Source organism: Vipera ursinii (genome assembly GCF_947247035.1).
Source record: "Vipera ursinii genome assembly, chromosome: 1".
Classification (NCBI taxonomy): Eukaryota; Metazoa; Chordata; class Lepidosauria; order Squamata; family Viperidae; genus Vipera; species Vipera ursinii.
Window position 1 is genome coordinate 264,432,132 of NC_139512.1, and position 19,812 is coordinate 264,451,943.

The window sequence follows — 19,812 nt, forward strand, 5'->3', positions numbered from 1 at the left end:
CATTGCTTCTTGTCCTGCCCTCGGGTACTTTGGAGAATAGCTTGACTCCCTCTTCTTTGTGGCAGGCCCTGAGATATTGGAAGACTGCTTGAGAAACATTGAGAAACTGGTTGAGAAACATTGTTCTGGATCCTAGTCTTTAATCAATATTCCATACTGTTATCCACATTACATAGCCCTCAGCACTACTTGCTTTGGAGAAAGAATAATGAAATGTGATATAGAGAACCAGCAAGAAAACTAACTTTCTGTCTGTGTATTGAGCAATATATTACTTATATGTTTAATTTAAATGTCTTAAGAACGAGGACGGTCATGTCAACACATGACAACTTTCAAGTTACAGTGATTGTTAACATATTAAAAATATTAAACATGCCATTATTATGCAGACTTTATCAAAATGGAACATTCAACATGTCATGAATAATGTCTCTAATGATATTCCTATTTACCCCCCTGCCCCGCTTCCACTGCCATCTATTCTCATATAAACTGCCCCTCTCTTAGCTTCCACTTCAGTCAGCATTCTAACAGTGCAGCTCCTGGCTCACAGAGAAGCAAGCAGAGGTTGAGCCGTATGAACATTGATTTTCTTCCTGCCGTGATTTGCACCAAGTACACAAATACCTGCAGGGAAGCTGGTAGGAGGTGGGAGTTGCAATGAGAAGGTAGCTTGAAAGTTGAGTGACCTGTTCTGTCTTGTTCTGTGCTGTAACTATGAAAACTTTTCTGCTGTTTGCTTTTATTTCCCCCAGTTTGTTTTGAGTGGATCCAACTTTCACTGGCTCCTTTTGTATGTTGTATGGGAAACGATGTCTCTTGGCTTTCCTCGTTTAAAACAATCCTTGTTACCGCATCACATCAAAACTGGAACAATCGGCCACACCTTCAATGCTTCCCTTTGCAAGTGTTCTAGTAAATCGTCTCTGGATTTTTCCCCTTTGAGAACAATGCGTGAGATTGATCTTAATAATGCATCACATCAAAACTGGAACAGCTGTATTCAGAACATTTATACCCTGCTTGCGTATCAGGCACAAGTAGCCAGATCCACTCGTGAAAGTTCAAGCCAGTGACTTGATTATGTTCAGTCTACAGTATTTTACAAATTTCTCCCCAGACTGCTCGACTTACCTTGGGAACAACCAGATAAGGTTTCATGGGATTTAGTTGGGGTGGGGGTGTCAGACTTATGCCTCTTGCCGCTGCACAAGGACTACTTACCTGCTTGAACCCTAAACCTCCCTGCCTCGCTGGAGTTTCCCAACATTGTCTGGGGGAGAATTAGGACCATTACCACCTTCTCCCTTTTACTTTTTTGTGGGTGGAGGGAGGTAGGGAAAGCTGCCTAGTCTAAAGGTCAGTATAATGGTTTCAGAAGTTCAGCTGGGAACTTCTTGATCCTAGCCTAGCACTGTATTGTTCCCCATGTATTGTTATTGGCAGGCTTGGCAAAAACTCCCTTTAAATAAAAACCCAATTGTGAATTCCACTCCTGGTTGGACAACATTGTCCGTAATATGAGGCGATGAGAAATTATTCTTAGGTTGCTTTAAGAGAGATGAATCAGACCTCTGCCCTCACTCTGAGCATAGATCCCATGTGTTCCTTTCCAATGATTATACATACTTCTAGTTTGTAAGAATTTATTTAGTCATTTAATTTAATTTAATTTAATTTAATTTAATTTAATTTAATTTAATTTAATTTAATTTAATTTAATTTAATTTAATTTAATTTAATTTAATTTAATTTAATTATTTAATTTAATTTAATTTAATTTAATGTATATACAGTAGTGGCCAAAATTGTGGAAATCTTTTGGGAAAAGTGTATTTTTGAGTTTTGATGGCTAATAACACCACTTTTTTTGAGTAGTACCATAAAATTATATGTCAATGGAAAGATAATTTAATCAATAATGTAATGCAACATAGTTTGTTCAATTATCTGTACTTTATTCTATGAAAGGTTATAGCCAAATAACCAGAAATAGGAAGCACAACTTACTTAGGTTGATATCAGGTAGCTTTCCTTCATCTGATTGTAGCCAATGAGCATGAGTGTTTAGAGAGCCAATCAGGTGTCATCTTGTTTTGGCAATGAGCCAATCAGATCACAGTAGGATTCAGTTATTGATGTCATGTATTGAAGCTGAGAGGAGAACATTTGTCAGTGTGTTATGTAATCACTACCAAGTTTGTTGGGTTTTTTGTGTTCTTTCATTTAGTGAGCTTGTAAAATGTAATAAAATTAAAGTAATGGTGCAAAGAGTTGACTGGTTGCCCAGAAAGTGATGTAAAATAGTATTATTAAGTGAACAAGGCTACAGTTATAAAGAAACTAGAAGAAAAATAGGTGGAAACATAACAAAAGGTGGCATTTCTACTATACACTTTTCCCAAAAGGTTTCCACAATTTTGGCCACTACTGTATCTCACTCACTCACATCTCTGAGTAGCTTACAATTAAAACCATAAATATTAAAATATTAACAAGATTATGTACAAAACTACAAAACCAAAAGCAAGAATGGTACAATGGTTGCATCTTCCCATTGTACAGTATTTTACTTAAGACGTTTAGCATAGGGCACACTGTCTCTTTAAATAGCAATGCAAAAAATTTCTTTTGATTCTTCTGGAAGGACAAACAACTTTAGGAGAGATAATTACAGAAAAAGAAGCCAGAATTCTGAGCCACTCTTCTATTATCTATTTTAAATCTCTCCATCTAAAGTACCATATTCATTTGCATGCAATATTTAGTTTGAATCTTAAACTGAGTTGTAATCAGCTTGCAAGAAGTGATTATTGAAGTTTAATAACATGTGCCTATTCCAGTAGAGCTTGTTTTAATGATAAATCAATAGACTCCAGACATACAGATATATTTGAACATCTGTGAGATTGATGAGGTTTCAATTGAACATATGACTATTTGTTGTTGTTAGTTGCAAAGTCGTGTCTGACCCATCGCAAACCCTATGGACAATGTTCCTCCAGGCCTTCCTGTCCTCTACCATCTTCTGGAGTCCATTTAAGCTCACGCCTACTGCTTCAGTGACTCCATCCAGCCACCTCATTCTCTGTCGTCCCCTTCTTCTATTGCCCTCAATCTTTCCCAGCATTAGGCTCTTCTCCAGTGAGTCCTTCCTTCTCATTAGGTGGCCAAAGTATTTGAGTTTCAACTTTAGGATCTGGCCTTCTAAAGAGCAGTCAGGGTTGATCTCCTCTAGGACTGACCGGTTTGATCGCCTTGCAGTCCAAGGGACTCGCACGAGTCTTCTCCAGCACCATAGTTCAAAGGCCTCAATTCTTTGGCGCTGAATCTTTCTTATGGTTCAACTTTCACTGCCATACATTGCAACTAAGAAGACCATAACCTTGACTATACACACTTTTGTTGGCAGGGTGATGTCTCTGCTTTTTAGTGTACTGTTTAGATTTGCCATGGCTTTCCTCCCCAAGAGCGTCTTTTAATTTCTTGGCTGCAGTCCTCATCTGCGGTGATCTTGGAGCCCAGGAAAATAAATTCTGTCACTACCTCCATTTCTTCCCCATCTATTTGCCAGGAATTGAGAGGGCCGGATGCCATGATCTTTTGGTTTTCTTAATGTTAAGTTTCAAGCCAATGTTTGCACTCTCCTTCTTCACCCGCAACAACAGGCTCTTTAGTTCCTCTTCACTTTCTGCCATTAGAGTGGTATCATTGGCATACATATGACTACATAAATGCATTATTGCCCTTATACCTTGTGATGGCAGGGATCACATTTTCTAAGCTATGTTGATTAGTTCTTAAAAAGATAAATCACTTGTGGCATAATAAGGAAGTGGATTATATAGTGAAGGGTAAATAATTTCCTAGCTGGTTCCCAGCTTGTGCTCTCCAGAAATGTTGAACTTCAACTCTCACAATGCAAACAAAGTTTATTAATGTTGGGGAACATTGAATATAAAAAGGTCTTCTGCAGCAAATTTTCACTTTTCACTCATTGTATCCAATCCCAAGTTCTCTTCATTATTATGTATTCATGAGTTTTACTACTGGCTCATCACCAGTAGCAATTTAAAATTTTCATCTAATTGCTCACCCACTTTTCCATATTCAGCATGTTTGTAAACTTTGGACTCTGCCAAGTTGTCCAAATGCACAGGAAGCTGCCCCTTGATCAATAGGCTTCTGCAAAGCTATAAACTTGATTCCTATTTCTGATTAGACGGATTGTTAAAAGAGCAATGTAGCTAATTATGAAACCATTACAATCTGAATATTTTTATCCCCTGTGTTTACAGTGTAACCTGTCCTTAGGCTTTCTTTTCTCTTTTTGTTTGCTTTTATAAAGTTTTGTTGTGCTGTCTAGCTTTCAGCATTGTATCTTTTTTCAGGCACATTTTCCTCCCAGGGAATTAAAAGAAACAAGACGGAACACAGCTTGATCTAGTGTTTATTCCAGCTAGAGTGGTGTGTTCTGATTGGGTTCCAGTGAAATTCACGATTACTTTAATTTTTTTTACATCCTATATCAAAATACAGTACTCCTGAAATCTAGGATATCCTAAGAGGTCTGTCTGTCTGTCTGTCTGTCTGTCTGTCTGTCTGTCTGTCTGTCTGTCTCTCTCTCTCTCTCTCTCTCTCTCTGTATGTGTGTGTGTGTGTGTGTGTGTGTGTGTGAAAATCTACAGGATGACACATATCTTTATACTAAAGGAATGAGGTGTCAACCATTATGCTGCTGAATTATGACGAGCCCCACCTTACACTCATCACACAAATATCCCAGATTGAAATGTATACTATATTTTTTGGAAATTATTTGTTGTTGTTTTTTACAAGTAATTGCTATAATGCTGCTAACACAAAGTAAATTATGTATGTTGTGATTTCTTCTAGGTTTGAACAGTCCCCACTTATTCTTTTTTCAATGGATGGCTTTAGGGCTGGATATTTGGAAACCTGGGATAGTTTAATGCCCAATATTAATAAGCTTAGTAAGTAAGCTCTTTATTTTAAGAAGACTTATATTGAATAACTTCCTGAAAGTAAGCAAACTTAACTATTTTAAGACGATTTATAATGAGTGATAACTTTCTGCAACTGAAAGATGCAACAAACTTTCACAGGATGGAGCGTCCTGCGTAAGATATTCCATCCGATCATTCCTTCCCTTCCTAGAGCAGTTGAATTAATTTCCTATAATTGCACTGAATGGAAGTTGGCTTAATTCAGGGGTCTTCAAACTTGGCAACTTTAAGACTTGGGGACTTCAACTCCCAGAATTCTTTAGCCAGCCTGGCTGAAGAATTCTGGGAGTTGAAGTCTCCAAGTCTTAAAGTTGCCAAGTTTGAAGACCCCTGGCTTAGTTCATCCTGATGTCCACATCTAATACTCTTTGTTTAAGGACTGATTCTGTCTATTGATATTCCGGTGGGGGGGGAATTCCTGCTTTCAGGAAAAACTCATATAAATTTGTGCTAAAATTTCTTCTCCTTTTTCAACTGGATTGACATGTTTTGACTAAAGCAAGGGTGGAGGGATATTGATATAAAAATGGGCAGTTCTCATTTTATATGCCATATTTGATTTTAGAAACTTGTGGGACTCATGCGAAATACATGAGGGCGGTTTATCCAACCAAAACCTTTGCAAACCACTACACTATTGTTACAGTAAGTACTTGCTCTGCCATTTATCAACTATATTTTATTTGCTATTCTATGATATGACTTGCTCCCTGCCCTTCAATAATAAGAAATCAAACAATATATAAATTTCCTCCTAAAAACCAAACACCCAATGCAAAAAAAAAACAAAAACAAACCAAAAAACAAACAAAAAGCAGCAGCAAAGAAGAATCAGTTGAAATCACAAGCTTTTTCATCTCTCTAAATTCCATCTATGAAAAGCGGGTGGTCTGAGTGACTTCGAAATTATTTTTATAGGAAACAACAGCGGGATGCTCTTGAAGTGTATTTGTGTAGTATGGGAAAAGATACCTCTTATAACCCTTTCTGTAGCTGAACACATCCAGAGAGAGAATCAGATTGGGTGATGTCCCCAGAGAGCACATTTTGAATGTTGAGATAATATGATCACTCTGGCTTGTAGTCATTCACAAAACACCAGTTTGCTGAAATACAAACATGCGATAACAGTTTTACACAACTTCTCCTAGCCCTCAAGATTCTTTGTATCATTAGCAATTACTTTTTTTCCCTTTGCTCTATCCAGGCAGGCCTACTTGCAAACTAAGTGTTGGTCTAAGTATGCTCCAAAGTATGCAGAAAATCGTTTCCCCCCCCTTGCAGGTAATTTATTGACTTTAGGTCAGCTTTCAACACATTATCTAGATCTAAATGGTGGCATAAATTAAAGAATACCCTATAATCAAATGTCTACTTTTGCAGCTTATTAAAATATATGAGAATACCAAAATGAAGATCAGGTATAGTAATTAAGGACATATCATAAATAGCAGTAAGGAGGGGACTTAGACAGGGATGTTATTGGCTCCAGTTTTATTCAATTACTATATGAATTCATCAGTTTCTCACTTAAGTAACTTTATCTTTTGTCCTCCTAAATTAGCCCACAGACATATCAATTTATCACTCCATGCTGTTCATGCATAGAGTACTGGCACCAGTACTATTCCATTAGCCTTAAAAGAACTTTGATATCAATCTAGCATTATTGAGGAACAGCCAGTAATAAATTATTCCAAGATTCTCTCTTTTGCTAAATGCCAAAGAGATGTTGGAATTTAGGTGAGCGGATTAAGAGCATTAGATGTTTAGGGATCATTTTTCAGATTTCAGGAAGCAGAAATGTGCATCTGGATTATTTATCTCATAATGCGCAGATATTTAAATATTATTTTTCCGGAAGAGCACAGTTCATCCCTGTTGCAGTTAAGTTGTTTGCAGCTAAAGTCTGAGAATTATTGCTACATGGGGCTCAAATGGGAACAGATAACATGATTAACTCAGAAAGAATTCAAACAATTTTTTGAGAAGCATTTTATTTGTTACCAGCAGTGCTTTGATAGGAAGCTGTAGTCAATAAACTTGAATCCAACCATCAATATCCAAAAGATATTTTCCACTTACTGGCTAAAACTATACCACAGTCCTAGTGGACTGGCCCATTTATGCTTGTAGAAAATTTCAAATCTTTTTGGGAAATGGCTATCCAAAAGAAACTGAGTCATTATGGCTTTTCCAGTTATGTCTTCTTACGTAAGCCAAGACTACCATACCTGCACTACAAAAAGCAAGATCAGGCAAAATTAATATTAAGGCAAAGGATCTTAAGTATAGAATGCCTATCAGAAATTGCTGATTTTCTCACAATATAATTGTAAACAACCAAATTTTAGTGCCTAAACCAGTTTCCTTTTTTTTGTATGAGTTTTATTGATTTTTTACAATAACAATCTTAGTGCCTGGTGTACAGTGTGTTGTCTTGGTTCATGATTTTTTAAAATAATATACAATCAATAATAGTTAATTAACAGTCAATAATAATTTTTATATTTCCATAATTAGTATATCAAGATAATATATTTCCTTGATCCTCTCTTCTCCCAATAGTATCCTCCTTCTTCAGCCTGAAACAAATATAATTTCTGATATTTGATATTTTCTATATATAAATGATTAAATAAAAATATTTTCTTCTATATTTATACCAACAATAATAGCGTCCATATATAGCATTTTTTTTCTTATCAACTTATGTTATTTTCATAAAAGTCATCTTATTGATTCACCATATATCTTATTTTCATAAATCTTGTTTAAGCTCAATTTCTCCATAATATTCAAACAATTCTTATCAATCATAATTTTCTCAGTAATTAACATCTAAATATCCAAATTTTCCACCTAAATATATCATCCCAGTATTTTCATATTTCATATATTATAGAAATACTATACTACTAATCTATCATAACATCTACCTATAACATCTTTTCTAATCTATTTATATTTCACTTCTATTTGTAAAAATTGATTGAATCACTATATATCCTTTTTCAAAAATTCTTATTTCTCCTCAATATTTCAATCATTCCTTAATTCTAAATCTTTTCAAACTTAATTTGTCTTTAAAGTTCAAACTTTTCCTTCACTTTCATCATCCCAACATTTTTACATTTTGTATCTTATCAAAAAATACTATATTACTTATATCTCTTATCCCACTTATTCTAAAGCCCCTTCATAGCCAATGGTATTTGTTTATTTAGCCATTTTCAAACAAGTGTTTGCTCATATAATATTCCATCTGGTAGGGCGAATCAAGTCTCTTAAGCCCATCTCTAATCTTCTTCCTTTGCCAAATTGTTTTCCAAATTAATATTTTTGACTTGTCAAACAGTTCTTGTATTTTTGTAGTTGTTGTTAGGCGTAGAGGATACATAATATGTAAGATCTATGCTTTTTGTCTCCTAAACAGTGATTCTCCTAGCAGTGTCCATTTTCTTAAGTCTTCTTTCTTCTCAGGTTTATTTTGACATTCTAATGCATAAGGTATCTTTTCCATATTTATTGTTGTATCCAAATCTTGTGAATTTTTTCTTGTTTATATTAAGTTATAATTTCTTTCATTTATGGCTTCGCAAATTAAGTTATTTTTTTTCTAGTACACATTCTGTTATCTGATTTGTTTGTTCATTCTTTACCATCATTCTTTGAATATTTTTTGATTGAAAATGTAAGTTAGAAGTGTATTCACTCATGTTATCAAAGTTATGTTTAATCTCCTCATGGTTTAGAGCAGGCATGTCAAACTCGCAACGTCACGTGACGTCACGTGATGTATTGGAGCTTTTTTCCCATTGTCGGCAATGGGGTGGGCGCAGTTTCATTGTGACGTGTCTGGCCCACAGGCCGGCAGTTTGACACCCCTGGTTTAGAGCTATTGTGATTTGTATCCATCATACTATTGCATAAATGTCTTCTTGGAAAGTATTTGTCTTGTCTTGAAATGTTGCTTCTAGAGGTCTTTGATCTCTCCGGCTGAATCCTTCAAGAGTAGATATTAAGTGTGGTTTTCTATCATTTTTTTATGAATATGTCATATCCATGTTATCTCCTCTTTTCGAATAATCTGTCATAAGTGCCACAGTCTCTGTAATTAGCCTTGTCAAACTGACCAGAACTCAAAATCCAAACAGTCCAATTTTGTACAGTTCTTGTCTTTATATATAATTTTTATAATCCACTGTAATTTTCACTTGTCAATGTTTCAGTAAAATCAATGTTTTATAACAATTATTTCTTTTAGGAGTCAATTGTCAACCAGTCAGAATTGCAATTCAATATATTTAGCCATCTTAAATCCTTCCTGTAACTGTTCCTCTCAAAAAGTAGTCATAGATCAAAGTATTTAAACAGTTCATAAATTTAGGCCACACTCAAAGTATTTCTTTTCCTTCAAATACTTTCCAATCTTATAGCTGGCCCAGTATACAATCTCTTCTTTGTTCCCTGGCAACTAAAGGTTATTAGAGTTCATGGGAACAGATTTTTCTTTGTTTCTGGGCATTGTCTTTAATGTGCTATATTCTAATTGTCCACTAGATGTCAGCAAATATTTGTTTTCCAGCTCTTTCAGACAAGAAATTATTCTTATTTTTCTTGTTTTATAATTTCATCAAAATCCTTTAGAATATAATCTTAGCAGTTTGTTTTACTTTCTAAGTTTGTTCAGATTGTAGTATTTTAAATTTAATTTCGGTATGTTTCTTTCCTCCTTAAAGGTTAATTCATCACTTCGGTCTATGGGGGAATGGGAGTGTAGTCCCCTCCCCTCATTTTCAGAGGTTTTTTGCTTTGGGGATTTTTCCTAGGGACTTATTTGCAAAATAAGGGAGAGAAGTTCAAATACTCTCAAAAAATTCCAAGCATGCTGTTCACCGTTGTTCTGGTTAGTGCTCTTGGACTTTGGCTGCAGGTAGTTTGGGCTAGACATTGGCGTGCGGCTAGCATTTTTCCTGTCAGGTTCAGAGGGCTTCCTCCAGACCAAACAAAGCAATTGCCATCACTTCATGATCAACATGATACCCCTCCTTCACGGTCACCTCTTCAGGGCAACTTCAGACCCATCTAGGGTCTCCCTGGCAGGACGAAACTAGCCATGGGGAACAGAGGTCCGCTCTCATGTGGCCATGCACTACGGGCGCATGGCCAGAAGTTAACCAGTTTCCTATCACAGTCTCTAACTTCAAGGTAAATGTGATGCTGCAATTTTTGTTAAGTACATACCAATTGCCAAGCATTCAAATTTTGAACATATGACTATGGAGATGCTGCAATGGTTGCAAAGTTCAATCATAAGTAATAGTTGAAACTTCAAATGGTTGCTAAAACAAATGGTTGTAAGCTGAGGACTACATGTATTCATTTCATGGTTGGACTGCTTTCATAGAGTACGGTATTTATGATTAAGGAAGGTTGGGATTTTTAATTATGCGTAAAAAACTTTTATGAATAGAGGAACCTCTCCAGCATAACCAGTTGCCTGCCAAACATAGAGGAGGATGCAAAAGGATCTTGTCATTTGCACACACTGCACTTCTTCTGAATATAATTAGAATATCATTATTTTGCCAAATGTCTGCAGGAGGTGTATGTCTTTTACAAGACATTTAAATCCTACAAACCTGAAATCTTTCTGCTCTTGATATGTAGCAGTGCACTCCAATAGTACAAATCCTGGAAGAAATGTTAAGCAGCTCATTCATCTGCATTAATATGTATCTTTTTTCCTCAGGGCTTGTATCCAGAATCCCATGGCATCATTGACAATAATATATATGATGTAACTTTAAATCTGAACTTCTCACTATCTGCACCTACCATGACAAATCCTGCCTGGTGGGGTGGACAACCCGTATGTACCTTTAGTTTTGTTCCTTGGTGTAGATATACTTGATTTCCCAATAGCAAATCCAATTGTTGTATTGAAATAACAGTAATGCAAAGTGACTTCATATATATATCTTCAAGGCAACAGAGTGATGCTATGAAGATGTTGTAATTCCTTAGCAGAGAAACGGAAATAGGGAAGGTCCCCATGTAAAAAATCAACATGGCTTTCCAGATTTCAGTTTTGAGTGAAAGATAGTAAAGCACATTTAGTTTTTAAAAAGTGCTGATGAGTGAGTACAGTCTGTCCTGGATTAAGAATGATTTCCATTCCCTAACTCTGTCTTTAACCAGAATTTGTATTTAAATGGGAACAGATTACTGGGCCTGTATCACTGCATATCAGAGATCAATAACTACATCAACACTGTAACCCAAGTTCTTTGTAAAGTTTAAAGTTGTAAAGTTTAAATGTATATGTTTCAAATCTTAAAACTATGGGAAAAACTGACTTAAAACTGGAAAAACTATCCAGCAAGAAGAATCCAATTCAAGAAGAACTCCTTGGAATTCAGTCTCTCACTGTCCAAGTTTTGGACACATGACTATGGAGATGCTGCAACGGTTGCAAAGATCAGTCATAAGTAACTGTTGTAATTTCAGCGAAGGCAAAGTGATCTGACTCAAAATGGCAGACAGCATTCTCCTTCCTCGAGCAGACGAATCTCTGAAGCTGCACAATACTTTCATGAACTGCTGAAAAAAGGCTGCATGCTATATTAAAAATGCACACACTACTTTGTGACGCTCATGAAAGCATTGTACAACTTTAGCATTTCGTTGATTCTAGAAAGGAGAATGCCATCCACTATTTTGAATCAGATCATGTCCGGCATTTTAACTACTGTAACTTTGCTTCTGCCATTTTGTAACAGACAGCCCTATTAGTATTTAGAGATTCTCTTTAAGTTGGACATTCTTAATCTGGGGACTGTCTGCAGAAACCTGAAGACATGAAGTTTTACAGTTTGTTCATTTTTAAGATACTGATTGTATGCATACTTCTTGCAGATTTGGCATACGGTAACCTATCAAGGTTTGAAAGCAGCCACCTACTTTTGGCCTGGATCTGAAGTAAAAATAAATGGATCTTACCCAACTATATACAAGGTTTATAACAAGTGAGTTGAAGACTGAAAAAAATCAACAGGATCTCCCATCAGCTACAGATGTCTTTGTGGGAATATAATATTTAATCAATAGGACATCTGTAGTGCAAAAACTATATTACAGTAAGGGAAAACTGCCAATGAACTGGTGTTCCATTCATTTTACAGTTTACAAATCATTATTCGGTAAGCCTTTGCCAAGAATGACATCCCTGAACGAAGCTCAATTCCTAATGATTATACAGACATTACTGCTGTTTCGTTCATGCAGCCATTGAAGCAAAGTGTCTTTCAAAGATCTGCACGGTCCTTCCCACTCCCACACATCAATTAATGTCTGCATTAAGAAAGTTTTGTATGATAAATACATAAAGTGAACATGTACAGTATTATACCAGGCTGGGTTTGAAGAACATGAGAGGGACACGTTTCATTCTTTTCTCATGTGCAACAATTGCCTAAAAAATGGTTGGCACCTTTTTTTCATCCTAGCATTAGCATAAATATCCTTTGTTGGCTTGAATGGCATCCCGGTAACTGAGAAGGTATGGGACAGGAGGCATCTTTCACCTCTGACATCCTGCTGCCTCCTGCTGGTTGAGACATTTTCTCATTCTGCTTAATTGACGGGTCAGCCTTCAGCTTAAATCTTTTGGGAAAAATACAGCTTCTGTTCTACTTTATTGAGTGGGCTTTCCATCTTAATACTGGCCAGTTTATAATTCCAGGTAGTTGTTTTATAGATATTGCATGATGGAGAGTACTGGATCTACTAAGATGTGATAATATTTTGATGAGAAGTTCTGATTTCAGGCAGCTGAAGATGGACTCAAACTGTCTCTGGCCCATTGAGTGTCACGTTTGCTCTGGCATTTTGAAACCATTTTTCATCTGCCTCCTATCATGTTCTACCAACCCCATCCCAAACAAAAAGAGAGGAGGGCCGCATGAGAAGAGTTTTTCATGCATTGATTGTTGCAGGGAATTGGAAGGGGCTATGTTTTGCTTAGGCTTTTTTGTATACATTATTTTTACAGAAGCATTTACTCTTAAGGGTTTTTTTTCCCCTACAGTGTTTACATTTGATTTATGTTCACATTGCAACGTAAAGTCAACCTGGTTGTGCCTTTGCATTTGCAATTATCAAATTGATTTTTGCTGTATTAAAATGTTTGTACAGAACGACGTCTGTCAGTCACAAAAAAATTAACCAATGTTTCATTACTCATAATGGGAAGCTGGGAAAGTGCTGATTGTCTTCTTTGCTGGTCTTGTTTGCTATTGGCATAAAAACATGTTGCTGACGTGTCCACTAAAACAAAGTTCTCCTTGTCACCATATTGTTTTCCTTCTAAATAATATTTTTATTCCTTGTAGATCAGTTCCGTTTGAAGCAAGAGTTACAGAGGTGCTAAAATGGCTAGATCTCCCCAAAGCTGAGAGGTAATAGCCATGAAACAACATTCTCTTTTCTTATAAAAGAAGCATGGTTTCCAGTGGTGGGATTCAGCTGGTTCGCACCAGCTCGGCAGAACTGGTAGCTAATTTTTTGTTGAGTTCTGGCCCAGGCCCAGAATGGACTTCCAAAGCAGCATCCACACAGAGAACCGGTTGTTCACATATTTGAATCCCACCAATGGTGGTTTCTCTTATTGTCATCTGCTCTCCTCCCCCCCCTTTTAAAAAAACCTCAAACACTAAATGTTGCCATCTTTTTGCCTCTCCTCTCAGGTGATTTGAACTGAGCTGCAAAAATCTGCTAAACATTGGATGGCAGAAAGAGGTACCAAAAACTCTTTTTCCTGCCATCTTGTGGACATCCAGATTTTTGCCCTTTCTTCCATTTTCAGAACTGACAACAGAATGAGAGAAAATAATCCCGACAGCATTCTGGTTCTGGGATGTTTGTTCCATGTTGTCTTTTGTTTTTAATAATGTCCTTTCCTATTCTTTCCTCTCCTAGCTAGTTTGGTGTTTGATGTGACTCTGATTTTTTAGCTCTAGGAGAGGATAGCAGCCACCACTGAGTTTCAAACAATTTTGGCTATGTGTTAATTAATAATATATCTTTGGATGAAGTGATTTTTTTTTAAAGTAATGGCCTTTCTTTTTAATCTGCAGACCAGATTTTGTCACATTGTATATTGAGGAGCCAGACACAACTGGACATAAATTTGGGCCTGTTAGTGGAGAAGTAAGCATCTTTTTTCATTATGTCTCTCTTTTTTCCCCCAACTACTTTGCTATGAACAAGTGTTTACTTCCTTTTGGCTTTCTGATTTAAAATTACTCACACTTCGTAAGAAACGCTAACCATCCAGACTTCCCCCAATGTCAATTTTAGACAAAAATGCCACTGGGTGCCTCTTTTCCCCCACTTCTGGATAAAACCCCCTCCCCTAGCCGTTCCTTTTTCTGTATTTACAAACAAATTGCTTAGTAAAGAGCCAACAAAGGAGCACTCACCAAACTCTGCTTGAGTTTGTTTGTATACAAATCTTTATTCAAAACAACATAGCTCATTTATAATCCCCAAAATTTTCTCAACTCCTTCGTTTTAAACAAGGGTTGAATTACAATTCCTTCAATTCTCTTAGGTATTATTTTCTATCAGTGTGTCCTGCACACAGACATAAAAACATAAAACAACAACAACAAAAAAGCAACTCCACAAAAAAAAATAAACAAGCTTAAGATATTCTGAGTTATTGAAATAGTTTTGTATCAAACTCTAGTATCAACTCTTTGCTTTTAATATAAATTTAGTCAAGTTCAATTTAATCAGATTCCATTCAGATGGAAACAAATTTCCATTAAGTAGGTTAAAACGTTTACAGATCTAAACAAAACAATTCAGAGTCATTTCTTTTGGTTGATGGATATATAGGTGTATTCAAGTTCTTCTCATATTTCATTTTTTTAAAAAAAAACAACCTTATTTCTTGTTCAACTAAAACTTCCTTTGTTCAACAATTACTGCCTCCTTTTTTGAATAAAAAAATTGCAAGCTGAAACTGCAAGAATGGGTATTAAGTTTTACACCCACCCCACCTTCCTCAAACCAGAATTATAATATTGAGTCATGGTACCTTTACTTTGGCCACCTAATGAGAAGGAAGAACTCACTTGAGAAGAGCCTAATGCAGGGAAAGATTGACAGCAAGAGAAGAAGGGGACGACAGGGAATGAGGTGGCTGGATGGAGTCACTGAAGCAGTAGCCGTGAACCTAAAAGGACTCCAGAAGATGGTAGAGGACAGGAAGGCCTGGAGGAACGTTGTCCATAGGGTCGCGATGGGTCGGACATGACTTCGCAGCTAACAACCACAACCTTTACTCTTATCCGAGGTGTATTTTCCAGATAAATCCATCCCATCTTGCTAGCATTTAAAACAGCAATACTTTATCATAATACTTTTACTTTTATTTCGAGTATATAGTTTATCCTGCCAACCTTGCACTAAGGGACTTTCCAGGGGATACCTTATCCCCTTACTGGGCTTATTGCCCATGGCTGATTCTTCCTTGCCTATGAGACCCCCAATATATGCAGTCAATCTATTACTTCTTTCATATGTACAGGATCCCAGATCGATCCCTAATACTTTTATGTTCTATGCTCCCACCTGTCCAGGTCTCACAAACATATCAGTCCTACATGCCCAGGTGTTTTTGTTCCCTTTTGCCACTGTCCCTTGTCCAGAGACTTTTTAGAAAATACATACTCACATAGGGATTGGCAAAGGAAGTAATTAAAACTACCTAACCATGGCCATTGAGTTCCCTCATCTATTTGTTTTTGTCCCCAAATAAAATAACAATATTGAATCATCAGGTCTTTATCTAGATCTTTTACCCTTCTACTATAAGGAGGATGATTCCATCCAACCAGGATCTTTCCCAGGGGACTGTGAGGAGGGATGGAGACATTATCTCCTTTTCCCACATCTTCTAGGAAGTCCCCCTTTTGACCCTTCCAAGGCTTCTTGGAAGGTTTATAACCCATAGGGGGTCACCATCTGATTCTGTTATCCTTACCAACCTAATGAGACCACTTTTCGCTTCACCAAGCCGCTTCCTCCTTTTCCGGCCAATCTCCTTGCGGAGGTATGGAAACCCGTACTCAGGAGTCCGTTCTCAGTTCACCTTGCCAGCCCTTGTGGCCCTTGGACCGTCTCAGTCACACTCTCACAGGTCTCAGAGTCACACCAGCCTACCCATCTAGCCACCCAGGTAAATGTGAAAATGCCCTGATTTTCTTACCTGGGTCTGTGCACAGAGTTTCCCGGCAATTGGTATTTCACCCACCTCCTCGCCTTGCCAGTCCTTCAGACCCTTGGGACATTCACACCTTGTAGGGTGTGTTTGTCTTGTCAGCCTTTTAGGACCCTTGGGGCATCAAAAAAATAATAATGACCTGACCTGCTTTGTTCCTGGAATCCACTATTTAGTGTCCGGTTCTTCACGGGTCCCGGGCTGGGCGTGGTTACCTTTCAGGAGACCATCAAAATTCACGTGGTGCCTGTCCCCTTGGAGGTGGCCACTCCCAGGGATCCAGGGACCATTTGGATTACCCCGGAGGAGCCCCCACGTTGTTTGGAACGTGGATCAAGATCACAAAACAAACAAACTTAATTGGAATTCCAGCAACAAAGTTTTATTTAAAAAGAAGCATTTGCAAAGGCTTGGTGAGCTGAAGCACATGTAGGAGTTCAGCCACACATTAAAGAGCTGTTTGATACATTTTTATATACTGCCCCTGATGCAGATTCCCCCCTCCCCTATCGCTCTCAATGCCCCTTGTCTAATCATCCGATAAACTGATCCGGACCGCCTAAAACCACTATCCCCTCCCGTGTTCCTGAAAGCCCCTTTGTGCACATCTTATCTATCACCATCTAATTTTCTGTTAACAAAGCTCGGCTCCTATAGGTATTTCTGTATTTCCTCTGCTTCCAGTTTCAGTTAGCCAGCAATTTCTGCTTTTCTTATTTGTATGTAGTTAACTTGTCTGAGTTTATGACTTTCAGGTGGCTTCTCCTACAGAACTATAGATTCATTAGAAATTTCTGATTAATAATCTACTCCTGTCAGTGTGATCATCTTTTGTGAACTTCTGACAAACAGAATCAATGGGGAAGCCAGATTCACTTAACAACCGTATTAGTAACTTAACAATTGCAGTGATTCACTTAACAACTGTGGCAAGAAAGTTCATAAAATGGGGCAAAACTAACTTAACAACTGTCTCACTTAGCAACAGAAATTTTGGGCTCAATTGTGCTCATGAGTCAAATACTACCCGTAGAACCTCTGATAATCTGAGCCTCTAGGAAGTGATGCACTACACTGCACACTCCCAACAACTTAGAAAACTGTGGAAAATAATGATACAAGCAGGCAAAGCATAGGTCAATTTACAAGTCTTGTGATATATCTCAATTTTTATTTTTGCCCTATTAATTGTTTATTATTTATGCTATTATAAAATCATTATTCAACAATTATTATTATTATTATTATTATTATTATTATTATTATTATTATTATTATTATTATTATTATTAATAATTAAATTTTTATACCGCCCTTCTCCCGAAGGACTCAGGGCGGTGAACAGGGCATATCTTAAAACTACAAAAATACAAAAATTAAAAAAGAATTAAATTATTGCCCACAATAAAAACAATAAAAATATATATAAATATTAAAACCCTAAGTAATTCTCCATCAGGCCAGGCCAGCTTGTTCAAATAAATGGGTCTTTAACCCGCGACGGATATTGTGCAGGGTGGTGATGGTGGCGGATGGACTTGTATTTTACTCTGACAAATATAATGCATAAAAAGGTTATTAATAACAGCAGTTTATTACTTTTCTAAATGTAATCCAATTAAAAATTAGGATCCAATAACACAACTTGTAGCCCAAAAAGGTTTTTCTCTTTATTATTGTATTATTTATTGTGATAGACCTGATTGCAATATTTAACTTAACGTGAATTATAAAATGCCAGTTACTCTTTTTCTCCTTTGGCATAGATAATTATGGCTTTACAAATGGCAGATCGGACCCTGGGGATGTTGATGGAAGGCTTAAAGCAAAGGAATCTGCATAATTGTGTCAATCTTATCCTTCTGGCTGATCATGGTAATGTTGTTTTGTTTTTTGCTATTTCAATAAAGAGCTTTGTCAACTGGTAAACTTTGTCAATATTTATTCAATTGTATACCATTTTCCTCTCCTTTCTTTAGGCATGGAGCAGATATCCTGTAACCGGCTGGAATACATGACCGATTATTTTGATAAAGTTGATTTTTTTATGTATGAAGGTCCAGCACCTCGTATTCGATCAAAAAATGTTCCAAAAGACTTTTATACATGTAAGTTTGGACCACAGGTTCATAAAACTGTAGAATTTAAGTGAGAGGCTTTGTAGAACGTACAGTTCTAGGGCATCTCCCTAGCTTAGAGCAATGTCACTTGCCACCCATGAGAGCTTATGGTGCTTGAATTTCTTTTTTCAATTGCTGTAACTCCCAGAAATTTTATCATTAAAATGAATACTGAATTATGTAAATGTGGTTTTCAGATGGGAGTTACAACCAAGCCTTGCAAGATACCATTGGATAAGTATTTTAAAAAGGCTTAATGCCTTGAAAATGCAACTACCATGGGTTTGATGCAGCGTATTTGAAGAAGACGAATTGAATTAATGTTTGAGAGTAATACATTATTCATACTGCATAAACTTTCTTTTCTTCCAAACAGTTGATTCTGAAGGAATTGTTAGAAATCTTACAGTGAGTATGTTTTTATGTTTTTTTCTTCCTAAGAAAATAATAGCCCAAGCATTTAGTGAAGGTATCACCACTGAAATATAATTTCTTTAGCACATTGTTACTGTTCGCTTTGAGAGAGGTGATGCATAGAACTTACATCCATTTTAGATCACACCTTCTATTGGAGGTTAAATGAAAGATTCTGCATCTTGCATCACTTCATAACAGAGCTGGCTGTGTTCCATTCTCATACTGCTAGAACCAATTTCGATATTGCAGCAATTGAATTCAGCTAGTTAGTCATTGTTCATCTTATATATATATAATTATATAGCATTTCTGCCAAAGGTAAAAACCCTTAAGGTCTGTTACACTAACTGAAAGGATGCTGTGACTTCTGAATCTATCACACTCTTAGCTTTCTTGTCTTGAACCTGAAAAAAGTACATGTAGTATGCTTTTAAATTTTCAGAAAGCTTACAAGTTCATGTCATACAAATGATGTGTCGGGTTCTGGTCACTTGGGGTTTCACTGAAACCTATTTTGACCACTGATGCCTAACATTGGGATGTGAATGTATCTTACTCTCGCTTTAAAAGGCAACCATCATATAGAAGTTAAAGTAAATTACACAATTTTCCTTAATGTCCATACTATCGTTTCATATAACTGTCAGCTGTGATAGATGTAAAGCTAAAACTGCTAAATTCAGTCCACCTTAGAAAGAACAATCCTTAACTGTTAACTGTGGTTTTTAGAGGACAGAGAAGCTTTGAATGATCAATGAATCAATACCTTCTGAAACAGGTTGAAATTGACATGTTCTTAACTTATTTCCCTGTGTTTGTGAGCTAGTTAGCTACATGTAGACCTCAACTTGCAACTGATCACTTAGCAACCACTTGAAATTTCAATGGACCTATCTGGAACATATTTACAAGCCACATTTGAAGTTCCGATGACCAAGCACCCCATGGTCAC

General features: G+C 36.7%; 1 protein-coding gene across 2 annotated transcripts in view; it reads left to right on the plus strand.

Annotated features, from left to right (window-relative positions):
- Window positions 1-19,812, plus strand: part of ENPP3 (ectonucleotide pyrophosphatase/phosphodiesterase 3) — an 84,425-nt gene that overhangs the window by 26,460 nt on the left and 38,153 nt on the right. Inside the window, exons 1-10 of one of the 2 annotated variants that reach the window (XM_083379936.1) lie at window positions 649-671; window positions 4,900-4,997; window positions 5,596-5,675; window positions 10,786-10,905; window positions 11,952-12,061; window positions 13,427-13,492; window positions 14,171-14,243; window positions 18,090-18,198; window positions 18,303-18,431; window positions 18,820-18,851. In XM_083379936.1, coding sequence (XP_083236062.1) covers window positions 664-671; window positions 4,900-4,997; window positions 5,596-5,675; window positions 10,786-10,905; window positions 11,952-12,061; window positions 13,427-13,492; window positions 14,171-14,243; window positions 18,090-18,198; window positions 18,303-18,431; window positions 18,820-18,851 — 825 coding nt within the window. In that variant the 5' untranslated portion in view covers window positions 649-663. Of the gene's footprint in view, window positions 1-648; window positions 672-4,899; window positions 4,998-5,595; window positions 5,676-10,785; window positions 10,906-11,951; window positions 12,062-13,426; window positions 13,493-14,170; window positions 14,244-18,089; window positions 18,199-18,302; window positions 18,432-18,819; window positions 18,852-19,812 lie in introns of those variants that run through there. The other variant, XM_083379935.1, reaches the window with a different exon arrangement.